The sequence below is a fragment of the Hyperoodon ampullatus genome (genome assembly GCF_949752795.1).
Source record: "Hyperoodon ampullatus genome assembly, chromosome: 5".
In the NCBI taxonomy this organism is placed as follows: domain Eukaryota; kingdom Metazoa; phylum Chordata; class Mammalia; order Artiodactyla; family Ziphiidae; genus Hyperoodon; species Hyperoodon ampullatus.
Genome location: NC_136918.1, coordinates 67,721,489 through 67,741,051, shown reverse-complemented (window position 1 = coordinate 67,741,051; position 19,563 = coordinate 67,721,489). Strand labels below are relative to the sequence as shown.

The 19,563-nt window shown below is 35.2% G+C and overlaps 2 protein-coding genes across 2 annotated transcripts in view; one reads left to right on the top strand and one right to left on the bottom strand.

Annotated features, from left to right (window-relative positions):
- Positions 1–14,304, top strand: part of SMC4 (structural maintenance of chromosomes 4) — a 34,357-nt gene extending 20,053 nt beyond the window's left edge. Inside the window, exons 13-24 of the mRNA XM_079704678.1 lie at positions 643–804; positions 2,981–3,206; positions 3,292–3,371; positions 4,234–4,386; positions 5,743–5,869; positions 9,727–9,916; positions 11,258–11,402; positions 11,680–11,853; positions 12,291–12,473; positions 12,607–12,839; positions 13,372–13,555; positions 14,034–14,304. Coding sequence (XP_079560804.1) covers positions 643–804; positions 2,981–3,206; positions 3,292–3,371; positions 4,234–4,386; positions 5,743–5,869; positions 9,727–9,916; positions 11,258–11,402; positions 11,680–11,853; positions 12,291–12,473; positions 12,607–12,839; positions 13,372–13,555; positions 14,034–14,186 — 2,010 coding nt within the window. The 3' untranslated portion in view covers positions 14,187–14,304. The remainder of the gene's footprint in view (positions 1–642; positions 805–2,980; positions 3,207–3,291; positions 3,372–4,233; positions 4,387–5,742; positions 5,870–9,726; positions 9,917–11,257; positions 11,403–11,679; positions 11,854–12,290; positions 12,474–12,606; positions 12,840–13,371; positions 13,556–14,033) is intronic.
- Positions 14,305–17,841: 3,537 nt separating this feature from the next.
- On the bottom strand, positions 17,842–19,047 carry TRIM59 (tripartite motif containing 59; the record flags this gene model as incomplete). Its single annotated transcript, XM_079705232.1, has 1 exon — positions 17,842–19,047. One exon carries the CDS (start codon positions 19,045–19,047, stop codon positions 17,842–17,844), a length of 1,206 nt encoding a protein of 401 aa, XP_079561358.1.
- Positions 19,048–19,563: the final 516 nt, after the last annotated feature.

The following is a 19,563-nucleotide window of genomic DNA, read 5'->3' as shown; positions in this document are numbered from 1 at the left end:
AAAATAAGAACTTGATAAATAATATTCTGGGTTTTATACCATTATACTAAAGGTTGCGGCTAGAGTTTAGGAAAATCAACAAGGGATGATGTCAAAACCCAAGGCTAGGGATAGTGGGTACCTGAAGCCTGAGCTCCTGAGCCTGAAGAAGGAAGGGAGCTGTGGCCAGCTAGAAGGTGACTGGAAGGAAATGGGGATAGCTAATTTATTAATAGACTGAGAAGCAGATTTACATAATCTTAAATGGCTTTCAATAATTCAGAGTTTTATTATTCTGTAAGTTATTTTGCTTATAATACTTTTAGGTTTCAAATCTTCACATTATACGTTTTTATCTACATGCAGTGAAAACAGTTCTCTCATTTTGTGCTCATTAAAAATTCAGACTCTGTATATCCATGTTTTTTTTTAAGGTAGATTAAAAATTCTAGTAGTGATTTCCTTTGCAGAAGAGAAAGGTTGAATGTGAGGAACACTTAAATTTTTCACTGTGTACCCTTTTTGTACTGTTCAAGACCATATGTAGGTATAGTTCAGTTAAACGCAACTTGAAAAATCTATATGAAATACTAATAAAATGATCCTGTGCCTAATTCCTTGCTGATTGTGCATTGATTTTTCCCCCCTCCTCTCAATTATTAGGGGGACTTAGGAGCAATTGATGAAAAATACGATATTGCTGTTTCATCCTGTTGTCATGCATTAGACTACATTGTTGTTGATTCTATCGATACGGCCCAAGAATGTGTAAACTTCCTTAAAAGACAAAATATTGGAGTTGCAACCTTCATAGGTTTGGATAAGGTGGGTATTCGTAATCTACCTGTAATTTAGTTAAGTGCCAAGTGTTTTTTGATTTTGAATCCTAGCTTTTGTTTTCATAGTTATTTAAGTGAACACCTGATAGGTTTTGAGGATTATATTAGGCTCTGGGGTTACATGGTTGTGAAAAAAAATCCTCTACTGCCTCCCCTAAAGGAATATACATTCCAATGTTACAGTGACTGGTAGTTTGCATTTCTAACTTCCATCATCAATGACTACTTTAAAAAGAAAAGAAACACTTACTGAGATGCAATTCACAACCTTAAAATTCATTATTTAAAAATACCTAGTTCAGCAGGTTTTAGTACATTCACATGGTCTGGATTGTTCAATCATGACCACTGTCTAATTCCACAATATTTTCATCACCCCAAAAGAGGAACCCCATACACATTAGGAGTCACTACTCCTATTCTCCCACCCCTCTATCCCCCTGCAACCTTTAATCTACTTTTTGTCTCTGGATTTACATATTCTGAACATTTTGTATAAATGAAATCATATAATATGTAGCCTTTTGTGTATGGCTTCTTTAAGTTACTTTTCAAAGGTCATCCATGTTGAGACTTCCCTGGCGGTCCAGTGGTTAAGACTCCACACTTCCTCTGTGGGGTTCATGTTCAATCCCTGGTCAGGGAACTAAGATCCTGCACGCCGCGTGGTGTGGCCAAAAATAAATAAATAAGTTCCCTCTTTTCTCTTTGCAGGGGGTGGGGCTCATACATGTGTATCAGCACTTCATTCCTTTTTACTGCCAAATGATATTCCATTATATGATGTAGCACAGTTTGTTTATTCATCAATTGATGGACATTTGGGTTGTTTCCATGTTTTGGCTATTATGGTTAATGCTGCCATGAACATTCATGTACACAGGTTTTTGTACGACATCTTTTCATGTGCTTATTTATTGGCCATTTGTTTATCTTTGGAGAAAAACCTGTTCACATTCTTTGCCCATTTGTTAATTGGTTTGTCTTACTGTTGAGTTGTAAGAATTCTTTATATATTCTGGATACAAGTCTCTTGTCAGGTACGTAATTTGCAAATGTTTTCTCCCATTCTGTGGGCTGTCTTTTCACATTCTTGATGGTGTCCTCTGAAGCAAAAAATTTAGATAGAAGTCCAGTTTATTTTTAGTTCCTTGTATTTTGGGTGTCATATCTAAGAAACTACTGTGTAATCCAATGGCAGGGTGATTTACCTCTGTTTTCTAAGAGTTTTACAGCTTTAGGTTTTAAATTTAGTTTTTTAATCCATATTAAGTTAATTTTATAATACAGTGTAAAGTAGGGGTCCAACTCTACTCTTTTGGATATCGGGTTGTTCCAGCACCATTTGTATTCTTTCCCTGTTGAAGTTTCTTGGCACCCTCATCAAAAATCAATCATAAATGTAAGGGTTTATTTCTGGACTCTTCATTTATCTATATGTCTGTCCTTAACACTGATACCACACTGTCTTGATTACTATAGCTTTGTAGTAAGCTTTAAAATCAGGAGTCCTTTCATTTTGTTCTTTAATTCATTATTTATTTATTTATTTTGCTGTACGCGGGCCTCTCACTGCTGTGGCCCCTCCCACTGCGGAGCACAGGCTCCAGACGCGCAGGCTCAGCGGCCATGGCCCACGGGCCTAGCCGCTCCGCGGCATGTGGTATCTTCCCAGACTGGGCACGAACCCACGTCCCCTGCATCGGCAGGTGGACTCTCAACCACTGCGCCACCAGGGAAGCCCCTCATTTTGTTCTTTAATATCAAGAGTGTCCTGGGGTTTTTGTTTTGTTTTTAGTATATTGTAAATGGAATTTGCTTAATCTCATTTTCAGATTATTCATTGCTAGTGTATAGAAATACAATTAATTTCTGCATATTGATCTTGTATTCTGCAACTTTGCTGAATTCATGTTAGTTCTAATAGTTTTTTAATGTATGGATTCCTCGGGATTTTAATACGTATAAGACCATGTCATCTGTGAATAGAGATAGTTTTACAATAACTTCTTTTTTAAAATAACAGTAAAGTAATAATTATGTAGATACTCAGAACTTTGTATACATGTCCTTATGTTTAATACATGTGTATTACTTCTATAAATGATACCTAACAGAAACGATATCTTTTTATATATATTATTTTTCTTTTTTATGTTTAGATGGCAGTGTGGGCAAAGAAAATGACCAAAATTCAAACTCCTGAAAATACTCCTCGATTATTTGATTTAGTAAAAGTAAAAGATGAGGAAATTCGCCAAGCTTTTTACTTTGCCTTACGGGATACCTTAGTAGCTGACAACTTAGATCAAGCCACTAGAGTAGCATATCAAAAAGATAGAAGATGGAGAGTGGTAACATTACAGGGGCAAATCATAGAACAGTCAGGTAACGTTTTTTTTCTCTGCCATTGAGTTTCTTTCATCTTGTTGGGGGAGACATCTAAGTCTGACTTCTCTCCTCTGTTCTTCAGGTACAATGACTGGTGGTGGAAGCAAAGTAATGAAAGGAAGGATGGGTTCATCAGTTGTTGTTGAAATCTCAGAAGAAGAGGTCAGCATGTACAAAATTATAGTCAAGACATTTTTGTTAAAGCAGCTTTACTGATGTAACATACTGTAAAATTCTGCTATTTTAAATGTACTGTAATCAAATTTTCAATTAACAGATTGAATTTTCTCTAAATGACTAGTATATAAGCTGTGGGATTTTATATGAAACCTGTTAAAGTTCTAAAAGTATGTTAATTTAAAAATATATGCTCAACATATATATCTTTCTCTGTTATGACATTTGGATCATATCATAATTTATTTAACCATTTACTTACTGTTTGACATTTAATTTGTTTCTTCACATGGTTACTGATGTATTATATAATTATCTTTTCTATTTCGACATAATTCTTTAAGTTGTAAATATAGCAAAGACTTCTGATACATGTTTCCAAGTTTTATTTCAAAATATTTTATATGTCCAGAAGTATAAGAGAATGTCAAAGTGCTCAGGAAATACTGCTGTGTTCCATTATCACCCTCAGAACACTATACTTTTTTCTTCCTTAAAAATATGTACTTGGATGTCCTGGATACCTAACTTTTTCTGAAGAGCTGTGGCTTGATTTTTTTTCATATTTTGAAATAGTTTATATTTTTCCACTTAAATATTTGCATAGTATACCTTCATTGTAATAGTAATTGACTATACAACACTTAAAATTGTCTCTTCATCTGATTCTATGATGCAGAAATTAGTTGACCATCTCCTAAGCTTTAGGTTTTGGAATTAGAACTGGGTTGTTTGGTTTGTTTCTAGTCTTTAAGATCAGAAATTTGGGTTTTCTTCATTCATAAGTTGCTGTTAATCTGAAATGACTCTTAGAATAAACTTATTTCACTGGTATTCTTCTTTGTAGGTAAATAAAATGGAATCACAGTTGCAGAGAGACTCTGAAAAAGCAGTGCAAATTCAGGAACAGAAAGTACAACTGGAAGAAGCAGTAGTTAAGTTAAAGCATAGTGAACGAGAAATGAGGAATACACTAGAAAAGTTTACTGCAAGCATCCAGGTACTTTTTAAATCAATATTAGCTGAAACTATTGGAATTCAACAGCAATTTGGCAGAAACATTTTGCTGTTTGCTTATAATTTTAAAATATAAGGGGGGTGGAGGAGGCTGGGTCTCTAGGTGTAAGGTGCATCTGTTGATTTTGTTTCCCTGAGTACTAATGGATAAACTCCCTGTCACAGTGTTTGCTCCAACCACAGCTATTTCTGGTTTCCATTTGTACTCCATAGAAATATGTCTTCCGTTAGCAACTATGTGACCCTTTATTTCATTCTCTTCTCAAAGTGGAATGTTTTCTTAATTACAAAAAAGCAATACATGCCCACAGTCTCTTTTATTTATTTATTTTTTTGTGTGGTACGCGGGCCTCTCACTGTTGTGGCCTCTCCCACTGCGGAGCACACGCTCCAGGTGTGCAGGCTCAGCGGCCATGGCTCACGGGCCCTGCTGCTCCGCGGCATGTGGGATCCTCCTGGACTGGGGCACGAATCCGTGTCCCCTGCATCGGCAGGCGGACTCTCAACCACTGCGCCACCAGGGAAGCCCCACAGTCTCTTTTAAAAAACAAAATCAGAAAACAGTTTTTAGAAAATACCCAAAAGATTATCACCTTAAATTTTTATGTATGTCCTTCAACTTTTAGTGTGTCTAGTTTGCATGTATGTGTTTATCTATATGGTAGATATTGATATACATATTAAATTTGCATATGGATTTTTAATGAGTCTTATTAACTTTTCTTCACTTATTAATTACAGTTTTCTTTCCAAGCCAATGTACATTTACTTTATGTGCAATTGTATTGGTGTATTTTGTTCATATCACAATTTGATAAATATTTTTCTGTGTTGACTTATGTACACTGCTGTGTTTTAAATATCCTTGTTAGGCAGACCTTAATACACTCATCCAATTATTTCCTTAGGTTAGAGTTCTAAAACTATAATTATTACCCAGTATGTGTACAGTGTTTTAGGTGTTTGTTGCATAATGCCAAATTGTTCTCAAAAAGACGGTTCTAATTCATTTACTCATAGTAGCATATGCAAATAATTTTTCCAAGTCTTTGAACACTAGGTACTCTTCAGTTTGTTGTAAGTTTGCTACTCTGATGTAAATACTAAAAAATAGCATTTTAATTTATCTTCATAATGAGTGTATACATTTCATGCGTTTTTTTGGCCATTTTCGATTTTTATATTAATTGTTCGTGTTTTCTGCCCTTTCTTGTTAGTTTTTGTCTCTTTCTTAAAGATTTTAAGTACCTTTTTTTTTAAATTCGGAATGTTTAAAGCAAATGTTATTGTTAGTAAGTTTAAAATACTAACAGTTTTGAATGTTAAAACATTTCTGTAGCGTTTATCAGAGCAAGAAGAATATTTGAATGTCCAAGTTAAGGAACTTGAAGCTAATGTACTTGCTACAGCCCCTGACCAAAAAAAGCAGAAATTGCTAGAAGAAAATGTTACTGCTTTCAAGACAGGTATGTTTAAGGATATACACTTTTTTTCCCCCTGTGTGTTCAAAAACAGGTTTGTAATATTTGGAATGTTTAAGATAGCAGTTTGTAGAATAAAAAGTAGCAGATTTCATATATTATAGACAAGTGACCACTCTGTTTTATGGTTTTTGTTTTTATTTCTCAAAAGGTTATAAACTACTATTAAGTACTTCATTTGACAGATAAGAAAACTGAGGCACAGAATGGTTTATATAATTTGCCAAGGTCACATAGCATATGGTGGTGGTATAGGAATTCAGGAGCAAGGCAGTCTGATTCTGATACCCATGCTTTTAATTTTATATTTTGTATACTTTGGTCCAGTCTTCCTAAGGACCCTTCAAGATAGTAGTTATTTTATTTGCTTGAGAGCTTAGAGAAAACACATTTTTCCTTCCAGAACTTTTTCTTCTTGTATATAAACATATAAGTGTTCTACCAGAATCTTTCAGCAAGAAAGGGAATTAGTTCATAGGCTCACAGTCAGAATTGACTTTGACATTAAAATCCTCTAATCATGCACTTGAGCAGCCCATGCTTCTATTTCCATGTTGGCTTCAATTAAACATAGGTAGATGTGCATCTTATTGCACGAGGAGGTAATGGTGAGTTACACAGTATCTTAGGGACACCAGCAAACACAGTGAGCCTTCATCATGTCCTCAAGAAAGACCCTTGTTACAGTCTGGTTCATGAGCAAAGGAAGGCAGATACTTATTGTTCATCCGAAAGAACTAGATGAACTGGAATTGGAGCAATTATCCAAATGTTCAAAAAATGAGGTCGAGTTTTCTTCCAAAAGAAAAAGAGGTAAAAAGATTGTAAGCAGACAGATGTCCACTGGGCACATTGAATATTAATATATAGCTTTATTAGTTTTTTTATTTTTGTGGTCATATTTATCTACGTTTTTAATATTGAGGCATTCACTCAGATAGCATCTGCTACTGGCCAAGCTTTGTTTTAGGTGCTGTTGGTCAAGCAGTGAACAAAATAAAGGCCCTCTTTTCAAGGAACTCACACTTAAGAGATGGGGAAGATAATAAACAAATACATTGCATACTGTATCAGGTAGTGCTAGGTGATAAAAGTAAAACCAGGAAAACAGGATGGGATGGGGATTCAGATAGACACAGTGGTTAGACAGGCCACTGCTAGAGATACTTGAGCAGAGACCCAGTGGAAGTATGAGTGGACATGTGGATATTTGGGAGAAGAGCATTTCAGGAAGAATGTAGAGTAAGTAGAGGCCCTGGGGCAGGAAGGAGTATGCCAGAAGTTTCTAGGAACACTAGGAAGCCAGAGTGGCTAGACTTAAATGATGGAAGAATCCAGATAATGTAGAGCCTTATAAGCCCTGCCTCCATGTGAAATTAAAAGCCATTGGAAAGTCATATACAGGGAAGTGATATAATCTGACAGGACTTTTTTTCCCTTGCATTTATTTTGGGTATATATTTTGTCCTTGGAAACACAGGGACTTCACCCTACCCCTCCTTTCCCAGAATACCTACAATATTTGTTGTGATTGCTTTGATGGAACCTAATGGTCAATTAAAACAAAAAATGTGTGTCTTTGTCATTTATAGCAGCACTTTCACAGAGAGACTACAGGAATCTGTATTCTTGTTTGAAAGGGAGTCCTTGACTTTATTAGGAGCCCCATATATATTTCTTCTCATGGAAACACTGGCTATTATTAGTAGACTCTGTTAATATCTAATATGGAAGCCCATTTCTGCAAGCATATCTTTAAGATTAAATATTTCATTTTACATTAATTTAGATTTTAAAAATCTCTGGCTCTTGTGTAGAGAATAGAGTAAGGGGAGCAAGGTGGTATAAAATAGTGACTTCAAAATTATAGACTATCTGATGTTAGTTTTCCCCTCCTACTTCTAATAGACATGCTACTATAGATAGGGAAAAGAATTTTTAATGCATGTTAGGTACTTGAAAATAAGGAAGAAGATGTTCTGTAGGGTGGAACCCTTCCCAGTTGCATACCTGGCCCATCCCTCAGTATAAGTCATGATGCCAGACCCCACAGCAGCTGGTACTCTACCCCACAAGGGAGCTAAGCATACAGACAGCCTAATGGAACTTAAACTACAGAGAACATCGCCACTTTGAGCAAAACAATTCCTTCAATGAATACATTATCTTAGTATCCTTAGAGGGAAAAGGGGATTCAGAAGACCAAAAAAGGACAGGGTTTTGTTTTGCTTTGTTTTTTTAAAACGCCAAGTGGTGATCTCAGAAATACAAGGAATAGAGGTTGGAGTTAAACTCACTAGATGAGTTTGAAAGATCAGACTAAAGAATTCTCTGATAATGTAGGACAAAAAGATGAATACTAAGTTGTGAGATTTGGAGAATATTGAAATTCCAATCTACCTAACAGGAGAGAAGAGACAATCTAGAGGAACAACAGTTAAGTCTTTATCTAATCTTTTCCTCTTAGCACATCCTACCTCCTTTCCCCTATGCTAAATGTATTGATACACACCTCCCATAGGAGCTTTATGGGAGTCTCTTTCCATAAGCTGGCTCTGTTTTTGCTTACTTTTCTAGACATAGACATTGAAAGCTTGAGCTCCTTACCTTTTTGCCACCTTTCATCCTTCCTATATTGTATAGTGATTAGGATTCAAATATGGAGAACAGAATCCACTCTGGTTAGTACAGATATGATGTGTGTGTGTGTGTGTGTGTGTGTGTGTGTGTGTGTGTGTGTGTGTGTGTTTTTAACAGAGTAAAAGATTATTTACAGAATCGCTGTGATGGCTTAAGAAATTCTAGGTTGAACATCAAGAATAATTTCCAGAGCTACTCTGTAGAACCATGAAAGGAACTATACTGCCTCTTCTACAACTGGAAAGTCATCTCTCAAGTTGGGAAGATGAGGGACTTCCCTGGTGGCCCAGTGGCTAAGACTCCACGCTCCCAGTGCAGGGGGCCTGGGTTCGATCCCTGGTCAGGGAACTAGATCCCACGTGCCGCAACTAAGTGTTAGCATACTGTAACTAAAGACCTGGCACAGCCAAAGAAATAAATAAATACCAAATTGGGAAGATGACACTACAACTGCCAACAACAGAAGCACATTGTACCTACTATAATCTACACCGTCAAAGTTAATGCCATTGCCTGTCAATATTCACAAAGCTTTTGACGGGACACCAGAGCCTCTAACACCACCAAGAAAATTCAGACTTTTCCATGACTGCCAGCAGAAACATGCTCAATTCATCAGTTTTGCTATCCAAATTGTGTGATTTTTTTTTTTGATTGAATGGACTTAATTATGTCTGAACCCTAGGTACAAGGGACTCTAGGAAGTGTCACAACTTTCTGGGCCACAGAGAAGAGTGCCACTTCATCCTATCCCCCCCACTTTTTTTGTTATAACATATGGAGGAGAACTCTAGGTTAGCAGAATAAAACAACCACAATTTTCTTCACCCCGGGCAGTAGTCAGGCACATAGTCTATCTAAGAGTAAAAATCATTATGAGACCAATAGTCAAAGTACCCTGAAAACTTTTGAAAAGAGCTTCAGGGCATGAAGCCAGTAAGAGTTAAGTGGGTTATGTTCATAGCTGAGCCAGAGAATTTAACCATGTGTTGTTATATAACACCATTTGTTTTGACATAGGGCATTCTGGTTTTGTGTTTGGGGGGTTGTTTTTTTTTTTTTTTTTTGAGGTACTTTTCCTTAAATTTCTAAAATTTCTTGGGCATGCATCAGGTTGTCATATTGACTGAAGAGATTTACATCTAACAAGTGATGCTCATTAGCACAGAAACACAAATTAATTTCACTTTTTTTTTTTCCAGAGTATAACAATGTGGCTGAGAGAGCTGGTAAAGTGGAAGCTGAGGTTAAAAGGTTACACAATATTATCGTAGAAATCAATAACCATAAACTCAAGGCCCAACAAGACAAACTTGATAAAATAAACAAACAATTAGATGAATGTGCTTCTGCTATTACTAAAGCCCAAGTAGCAATCAAGACTGCTGACAGGTAGAGTATGCATACTACCCTGTCTTCCTCTTCCCTACATCCCATTAATATTTAAACTTAATGTCCATTAAATGTTTCTGTTACTGTTACTTATTAAGCCCTTCTGACATGTTGTTACCTAATAGGAGTTTAATAGGTGGACACGTATAATAAACATCATATGACTAGTTTTTAAAAACATAAACGGGGGCTTCCCTGGTGGTGCAGTGGTTGAGAGTCCGCCTGCCAATGCAGGGGACACGGGTTCGTGCCCCGGTCCGGGAAGACCCCACATGCCGCAGAGCGGCTGGGCCCGTGAGCCATGGCCACTGAGCCTGCGCGTCCGGAGCCTGTGCTCCGCAACGGGAGAGGCCACAGCAGTGAGAGGCCCGCGTACCGCAAAAAAATAAAACGGGTATGCTTTGGCAAAATGTGGTTATATAATTCCCAAGTTGTGAGGGCATAGAAGTCAGAGTTTCATTTCTCTGGCTTAAAGGAGTAGAGAGTGATTCATTGAAATAGATCTAGGTTTTAGGAGAATAAGAAGGTTGAGATTTCTTAGCAAAATTGTTTTAATAACTTAAATTTTTAATTAACTAGATTATTCCATTGTCACAAAAAGTTTTTAATACGTTCATAACATAGATCCTTTTTTTAAATTTATTTTCAGAGTATTAAAGTATTTCTAAAATAATTAAAGCTAAGTATGTATACAAATGTTGAAATGTAAACAGCTGTTTCTTTTGTCTTAAAATTATAACATTAGTCACATTTGATTATCTGGTTATTCCGTTATTACAATGTCTTTTGTTCAAAGATAAGGTGCTAATAAGCCATATGTTTTGCCTAAACACAGTTATCAGTCAAAATAGAAGTAACTTTATTAAGGGAAAAAATAGTCGTGTGTGTGTATGTGTGTGTGTGTGTTGTCATGTGTCCAGTTTCCTCCCCGCTCCACCCTGCCAAAAACACTTGTTTGCCCTGACTTGAACCAGGGCGTGTTTATTTACTTGATGGTATAGCTTCATGGGTGTAAAGATTTAAGAATCTCCAATCTGACAAGAAAATGACAAGAATATAATAATCCAATGGACAATTTAGCTTCATAGTCTAAGTCTAAAAGCCTATATAAAGAAGTTTTATTAATTTATACTGAGAGTTTAATAAAATATACAATATCCCACAAGTGTATGTATAAACATAAAAAACCAATTCAAGGATTTTAGTAAATCATAAATTTTAAAATCTGTGATAGAAAAAAATGTTACATTAATGTCATGAAAAGTTCTTTGGTAGGTTTTCAGAAGCAGAATAACAAATCACACATTACCACATTTTTAATATATGATTTTGCTTGTTTAGAAATCTTAAAAAAGCACAAGACTCTGTCTTTCGCACAGAGAAAGAAATAAAAGATACTGAGAAAGAAGTAGATGACTTAACAGCAGAGCTAAAAAGTCTTGAAGACAAAGCAGCAGAGGTCGTAAAGAATACAAATGCTGCAGAGGTAAGACATGGAGAGGGGAGAGGATGGTATTTCAAGCAATTAGGATTTATAGATATCAATACCTTGCCTAGTAAGCACTCAATAAGTTAAACTTGTATTAACTTTCCTCTGTACGATAAAAATGAGTACTGTATTGTAACTTTTCTGTAAATAAAAACATTTCATTTAAAATGGAAGGGGCGTGGGGAGAGATTGCTCGCTTCTTCATCTTTGTAATGTGAAAATCCCTGTTCTGTTTGAGAAGATCATATCTGTAGCATTTCTTCTTGGTTTTTAGGAGTCCTTACCAGAGATCCAGAAAGAACATCGTAACCTACTTCAAGAACTAAAAGTAATTCAGGAAAATGAACATGCTCTTCAAAAAGATGCACTTAGTATTAAGTTAAAACTTGAACAAGTAGATGGTCATATTGGTGAACATAATTCTAAAATAAAATACTGGCAAAAAGAGGTGAGAATTGTTATGGATAGTTAAATGTAACTTTAAGATATCCTTTATGAAAAAAGGTTAGGGTTTTTGTTTTTGTGTTTTTGAGGTATGTTGTGATTCTTAATTTCATGGTGTATAATCACTTCTCAGGTTTATAGGGGACAAAATGAACAGTATATAGGAGTTATTATATACAGAAAAATATGCATAATTGTCAGAATTAGTCAACATTTTCACCCCAGGGCTGATAACGGAGATTTAACAAATGGCTACATGAACACCTGGAACACTACAACTATTTTTCTTGAAGTCCTTTGAAACACAGTTGATACACAAATTAGTTACCACTCCTTAGTATACGTCGTTTTGATAGGCAGTTTGTCATATTAATTTGTGAGGTTTAACAATGAATTATAATACTATGCCTTTTCTAACACTGATCTAACTTAAACTTTTAGATTTCAAAAATATCATTGCATCCCATAGAAGATAATCCTGTTGAAGAGATTCCACTTCTAAGCACAGAAGATCTTGAAGCAATCAAGAACCCAGATTCTATAACAAATCAAATTGCACTTTTGGAAGCCCAGTGTCATGAAATGAAACCAAACCTTGGTGCCATTGCAGAGTATAAAAAGAAGGTACAAATAAACTGTGTAATAGTCAGGAAGGTCTCTAGACCTTAGCCTAAATTGTGGCCTTTATTTTATATAATTAGCAGTGTTATTTCTCATCTCAAATGTATAACTGATGTTTTTCTCATTCTTTTCATAGGAAGAATTATATTTACAACGGGTAGCAGAATTGGACAAAATTACTTATGAAAGAGATAATTTTAGACAGGCATATGAAGATCTTCGGAAACAAAGGCTTAATGAATTCATGGCAGGTTTTTATATAATAACAAATAAATTAAAGGAAAATTACCAGATGCTTACTTTGGGAGGTGATGCTGAGCTGGAGCTTGTAGACAGCTTGGATCCTTTCTCTGAAGGAATCATGTTCAGGTTTGTAATTATGCTGTATACTGAGTTTCGGATTCTTCTGTTATCTCTCTCTACCTATTCTCCAAACTCAGTATTTTTTTAGGGGTGGGATGTGAAGGTTAGATGTACAACTTGTTTTATTTCATAAATACCAGTTTGCCTAGATATTAGTTTACAGCATAAATTCTAGGCAAACAGTAAATACTTGATTTTACAGAGTATTTGTCTAGTTCATCTTTTAATTTTTGAGCCATTTCAATCTAACATATGGATTTTAAAATTGCAAAGCAAAAAGTGCATTGGAAACAGAGGGAAAATACCAAGAATTACTTATTGGCTTGCTGTTTAAATCTTAAATTTTTGTCAGGTGTTCCTGTGTGTTCATCTTCCAATAACATGTTTATAAAAGAACCCCTCAAAAGTTTATATTTGTGGAAAGGAAATTAGAGATTCCCAAGGAAGGTGGTAGAAGCCAGTTATGGGAAACAAATCACGAAGTCTTAATTTGGCTTTACAACTAATTTGACTAATGAGATTTTCTTAATTATTTCAGTGTCCGACCACCTAAGAAAAGTTGGAAGAAGATCTTCAACCTTTCAGGAGGAGAGAAAACACTTAGTTCACTGGCTTTAGTATTTGCTCTTCACCACTACAAACCCACTCCCCTGTACTTCATGGATGAGATTGATGCAGCCCTTGATTTCAAAAATGTTTCCATTGTTGCATTTTATATATATGTAAGTAATCATTTAGAGCTTTTCATTCTGAAAATTTTATGGGTTCCCTAAACATTACAGATGAAATTCTTTGACTTATTTCTTTTGAACTTTTTCCCTGTTCTCTAATTCCACATCCCATGGTATTAAAGGAGACCACATCCTTTATTTAAGCCAAATAGTTCCATTTTGGAAAAGTGAAATATAAATGGATAATGTAAATTAGTAGCAGAAACACAGCTAGAAATTTTTTTTCTATATCTTTTTTCTACTAGAAGAATTCTAGGCAACCATCCTTCCAAATACCCGAATTCTTCTCAAACCCAAATACTGTTTCATGAATTATCCGTGTTGTCATTCTTCATGTTAATTATCAATGTCATGTTGAATTTACTGTCAAGAAATATTTCGGGGAAGTAAAGCTTAGATGTTTATTATATGATTTATATGTTTACAATATATGTATAATTTTTCTAATTTATTCTTTCTTTCTCTTTAGGAACAAACAAAAAATGCCCAGTTCATAATAATTTCTCTTCGAAATAATATGTTTGAGATTTCAGATAGACTTATTGGAATTTACAAGACATACAATATAACAAAAAGTGTTGCAGTAAACCCAAAAGAAATTGCATCTAAAGGACTTTGCTAAACTTGTTTATACTGAAGGTTTCTCAGATTGAATCACCACAGATTCAGCGGACTGTATTTACTGACTTCCTATTTGTAAAGGGTTATAAATTATATAAAATACATATTCTTAAACTGGATCATATCACTAGTTTCTATTTTATGCTGTTACTTAAGAGACATGTTACAAGTCTAATAAAATATTCTCTATACCTGCTTCTAGGAGATTGTAAGAAACTGACAACTTTGTAAGCAGCAGACTGTGGAGAAAATAAGATGCCTGGGCGGGGGGGTCAGGTGACTTACCCTTAGCCCCAAACTGCTACCTGCAGAGTTAAAAGTGAACAGTACAGTTCTAAACTAGATCATGTTACCAAGACACAGCATACTGTCGTGGACCTTTGACCTACGCTGGAGAAGCCTATCAACTGCTACTATAGTAAAAATTTTTAAGGTATTCCACTTAGTAATTTAGAGAGTCACTATTTATTACCCAAATACTGGGAACATTTTTTTTTAAACCGTCATTCTGAATTATAAGGATGAGAATTTAAATATTGTATTCTTTTCTAAAATTTGATATGCTTGACTGTTTAAAACACTTGCAAAAAGGGTCAGCAAATATGTCTGAAATAAGTTGGATATCTTATTAGTTGAAAAGGAAAAATACCCACTTCAGAAAAAGAATGAAGTGTATAAGGACTAATTTCCTTAGTATAAATGGCAATTAAGATGGAGTGCTGTTTGCCCATCAAGTTGTCAAGGGTTTTTTGTTGTTGTGTTACACTGTATTAGCCCAAGAATATTATAATGCTACTGGAAGTAAGCCAGCAACCATTTGGTTTTCAGAAGAAATTTTGGTATTGAATCAAAGTCTGCCCTAGCTATTCAGTTTCTAGAATATTGATCCTGAGGAATTAAAATTAAAAATTACCATGTTCAGTGCAGTATTGTTTAGGTACTAAAACCCAACAAAGACAGTCTGTATCATAATATAACCGTTAAAGTGTAAATACATTAGCATGGACTTAAATAAAGCAAGATCTATAATTCAAGTATGGTCATTTGTTTTAAATCAAGATTATACAAGGGAAAAGTAACTAGAAAAAAGTGTCAACGTAATCAAGGGCTTTTTCATTGGTGAGAACAGAGGTGAATGGAATTTAATATTTTTATATTTTAATAACCAATGGAGTAAAGCTTAGTACTTTTTTAAAAATTTATTTTATTTTATCCATTTATTTAATTTTGGGCTGCATTGGGTCTTCGCTGCTGCACGTGGGTTTTCTCTAGTTGCTGAGAGCGGGGGCTACTCTTTGTTGTGGTGCACAGGCTTCTCATTGCGGTGGCTTCTCTTGTTGCGGAGTAAGGGCTTTAGGCACGTGGGTTTTCTCTAGTTGCTGAGAGCGGGGGCTACTCTTTGTTGTGGTGCACAGGCTTCTCATTGCGGTGGCTTCTCTTGTTGCGGAGTACGGGCTTTAGGCACGTGGGCAGTAATTGTGGCACACTGGCTCTAGAGCGCAGGCTCAGTAGTTGTGGCGCACGGGCTTAGTTGCTCCGCGGCATGTGGGATCTTCCGGGATCTTCCCAGACCAGGGCTCAAACCTGTGTCCCCTGCGTTGGCAGGTGGATTCTTAACCACTACACCACCAGGGAAGCCCAGTACTAACTTTTAAAGAGTTAAAGTAGATAGATAATTCCCGTAGCCCATGTGGAAATTCCAAAGCAACCACTCCTGAGTTTGACTGCCCTATTAAGCCACTCAATGCTTATATCAAAATGAGTTTATTAAAATATATACTTTTGTTATACATAAAAACTTAGAAATATTTCAGGATTACATACTTTAAATTTTACAGTCTCATCCTCCTGATAAAAACACAAAAAGGAGAAGAGCATGTATAAGACTCAGTTATTTGTATATTTGACTATAGTCATGCACACCACATAAAATGTATCCAACAGTAAAGTTCTACTAAAAACTGGCAAGTTACAAAAAATATTAAGGTCAAACTTAAAATGCTTCAGTTTTTAGCTGTGATTCATAGACATATATTAGATTTAAAAATCTTGGCTTAAATCCTTTAAAAATGTAGCACGACAGATGAACTCTGAAAAGAATACATGGAGTCTCTCATATTACTAGATACATGGCCTTGGGCAATTTACTTTTGTGTCTGTTTCCTAATCTACAAAAGTGAGGATTAATACACATGAGAAATATGAGATTACAATTTTGACACATAATACCTAACATTTCAGTGCTTACTAATATTTATACGTATTCCAAAAAGTATGTGGCATTTTTGTGTTGTAACTATTTAATCAAGTCGATGCAACTTCAGTCTAAAGTTAGCTGGTAAGCTGAATATATACCTCCTCCACCTCCAGATGTTCTTTGCCCACACAACAGTCATGCTATTCTGATTCTGACCATAAATTGACAATACAGCCAGCCACCTTAGTGTTCAGAGTTGTTCTCAGTAGATAAGACACTAAGGAGTATTTTAGAACTAGTGCCCTGAGTACAGTCACAGCTATAGGACCTAATCTGACCTGGAAAATCTGTGAACTAAAGTAAGGCTCCTAAATATGTGATCCAAGAGCTACAGCCAATTTGGAATTTCTGGAAAGTGAGTGAGCTTGTACTTAGGGTTACAAGGACAAAAGGGCTAAGAGTCCTACCACAAGCACCACGGTTCAGTCCCTGTTAATAAAAAGGAAACTAAATCAAAGGGATTTGACTTAATAACTAAGTAGGCTCCCTTTATAACACAATTCAAGAAAGTAAGATCGAATTATTGGTACTTTGGCATTAGCATAAGAGAAAGTTCAACAGAAAATCTAAGACAATATGAGGGAGGGATATATCAATAATATTCCATTCTAGTAACATGTTTTAGAGTTTTTAGCCAAGAACTGATTTGACTGACATGACTAAGACTACACAAAAGTTAAATACAATCCAAAAATAAATTTACACAAACCATAGAATAATAAGTACTAGGGAATGTTACTGTTTGGTCCCTAATGGCACTTTAGGTTTCCCAAAGCAATAGTTTTATTAGGAGTGAATGCTGATATAAACATTTTAGAGCTCTTAAATCTACCTAAAACACATTAATGTCTGGATCAGGTACATAAGATCAAACACATCTTTAATGTAAGCAGTCCACTCTCACTATGAGACTTTGCTACTTGAATTTAAAACCTCTTCTCACCATCCTTATTTGTCCATTCAAAAGTGTCAAGCTTATACCTTTTGGAATTTTGCCATCTTTTAATTAAAAGCTACGTATACACAAAGAACTGCAGAGCCAACCACTGTAGTATATAATGCTAAAAGATAATATTGGTACAAGAATATTTAAATATCACAGTGATATTAAGTCAACCTCTCAAACCAATAAAAATGGGATAATACTCAAAATCAAGTAATTACTGGATTTTGTTCTGGTTTTCAGAAAACGAGAGACATTCTGTCTCATTTCTAACTTTTGATGACACATTTTCTATTCAACAGAAGCATGAAAGGGATTATTTATATTTGTTGCAACTCTAATAAACTTTAGCTTGCTATTTTATTTATCCATGGTACCCCTATTGTTCCATTTAGCAATGGTCATTAGTCTCTGCTGTACAGAATAAGCCTACTTAAACAATTCAGATTTGAATTTTCAACAAATTATTTTCCACATGAATTCCTTCAGTAAATATAAAGTGTGACACAGTATATTCTTTAAATCGTGCACATTCTTATATAAACTTTGGTAAACAGATAGAGAGGCTTCAGAAAAACATATTGAAGTGATTTCATTTAAAAAGGTCATTATGTGTTGGTTAAAAAAGAGGATCAGCATCAGCACCACTGAAATTAGTGTAACTATAACAATGTTTAGAATCTTAAAAAATCCAACTTCTTTTTCCTCATCAGGCCAGGAACATGGCATCCTTTTTGGAGAAATTTTCATTTCAGGAATGAGAAGTTCCTTAATCTGTCCAATTTCTGTTCTGCTCCATTCTTCTTTCAGTACTTGGCTTACTTGAGGATAAATTTCAACAGGTTGGACCTCAGGGAGTGGTCTTTGTTTCAAGACCTGCACACGTTGGCGGACATCATCAACTTTTTCAAGAAATTTAAGTGGAGGCTCTTCTTGTAAAGATGTTGTCAGTGTCACTAACTCAAGCTGCTGCTCTCTTATTTCTTTCATTCTTTCAATTTGTGGAGTATATTCTAGATTAATCAGATTGCCAACATCACAAAGAGCAGTTAGGAAAAAATTTTTTTTCTGTTCTAATGTATCACTAAGCTCCTTAAAATACTGGAGAACAACTTCCTTATCACCTTGGACCATTTTCTCTGAATGAGATTTTTGTTCTTCCAGCTTTTCAATAAGACGAGTAAGATCTGTCCAGTGTGTGTCAGTTAACTGTTCAAGCAGTTTTTCAGGCGTGTCCTTTTCTTTCATATAGGCACTTTGAAGGTCATCTATAGGATGACCATGATGTTGACCTATGGTAAGGCAATGACCACAAACTAATTTTTTATCCAGGAGACAGTAAACATTTAACGGCTGCCTGTAATGTTCAGGGCAGGTGACAATATCTGGATGGTCTTCTTGCTGGTACTTTTCAATAATAGCCCTTAACGCAAAATTAACAGGTAAAGACTCAATACCAGTTGGAGCAATTTCAATAATACTTCTGCAGTTAGGGCACTTGAGTGGAATGCGTAAAGGTCTCCATATATAAAAGTTACCAGATGCCTGTAGAACATTTTCCAAGCAATTTCTACAAAATGTATGAGAGCACGGTAGTACACGAGGATCTTCAAAAATACTGTAACAAATAGGACATGTTAACTCATCCTCAAAATTGTGCATTTCCTGTCAAGAGAAAAAAGTATTTTAATTCTACATATAACAAAGACAGATGCACATTATTATGTAAAGTTTTAGGTGTTAACCTCCAAATTGTTAATATACTGTACTCGTCACTTAAAAGAGTAAGATTTTTAAAATTAGCTTTCTATATAATGCAATTCCTAACACTGAATAATTGATCACCATTAAGAGCTTATTTACTTTGGGGTGTTCTGTTGAAGTCTATTTAATGACTATAACTAGTCTGTGCAACTTTTTACAATCTAAGATGCTAAAATCAAAACTATACACAAATCATGAATAGGTAAGACTGAATATTTCTATGAAATAAAAAGTTAATTCTTAACAAAATTACATTCTTCAATTCACACTTCCAGTTGGCTCAACCACAGTTTCTAAAGTAAGTTATTAAATTTCTAACTGTTCTATAAATTTCAAGCTTCTTGAATTGGAGTATTAGTGTGTATGCCTAAAGCCCTGAATCAGCACAGTGTAGTAGTATCAAGTAATGTTAAT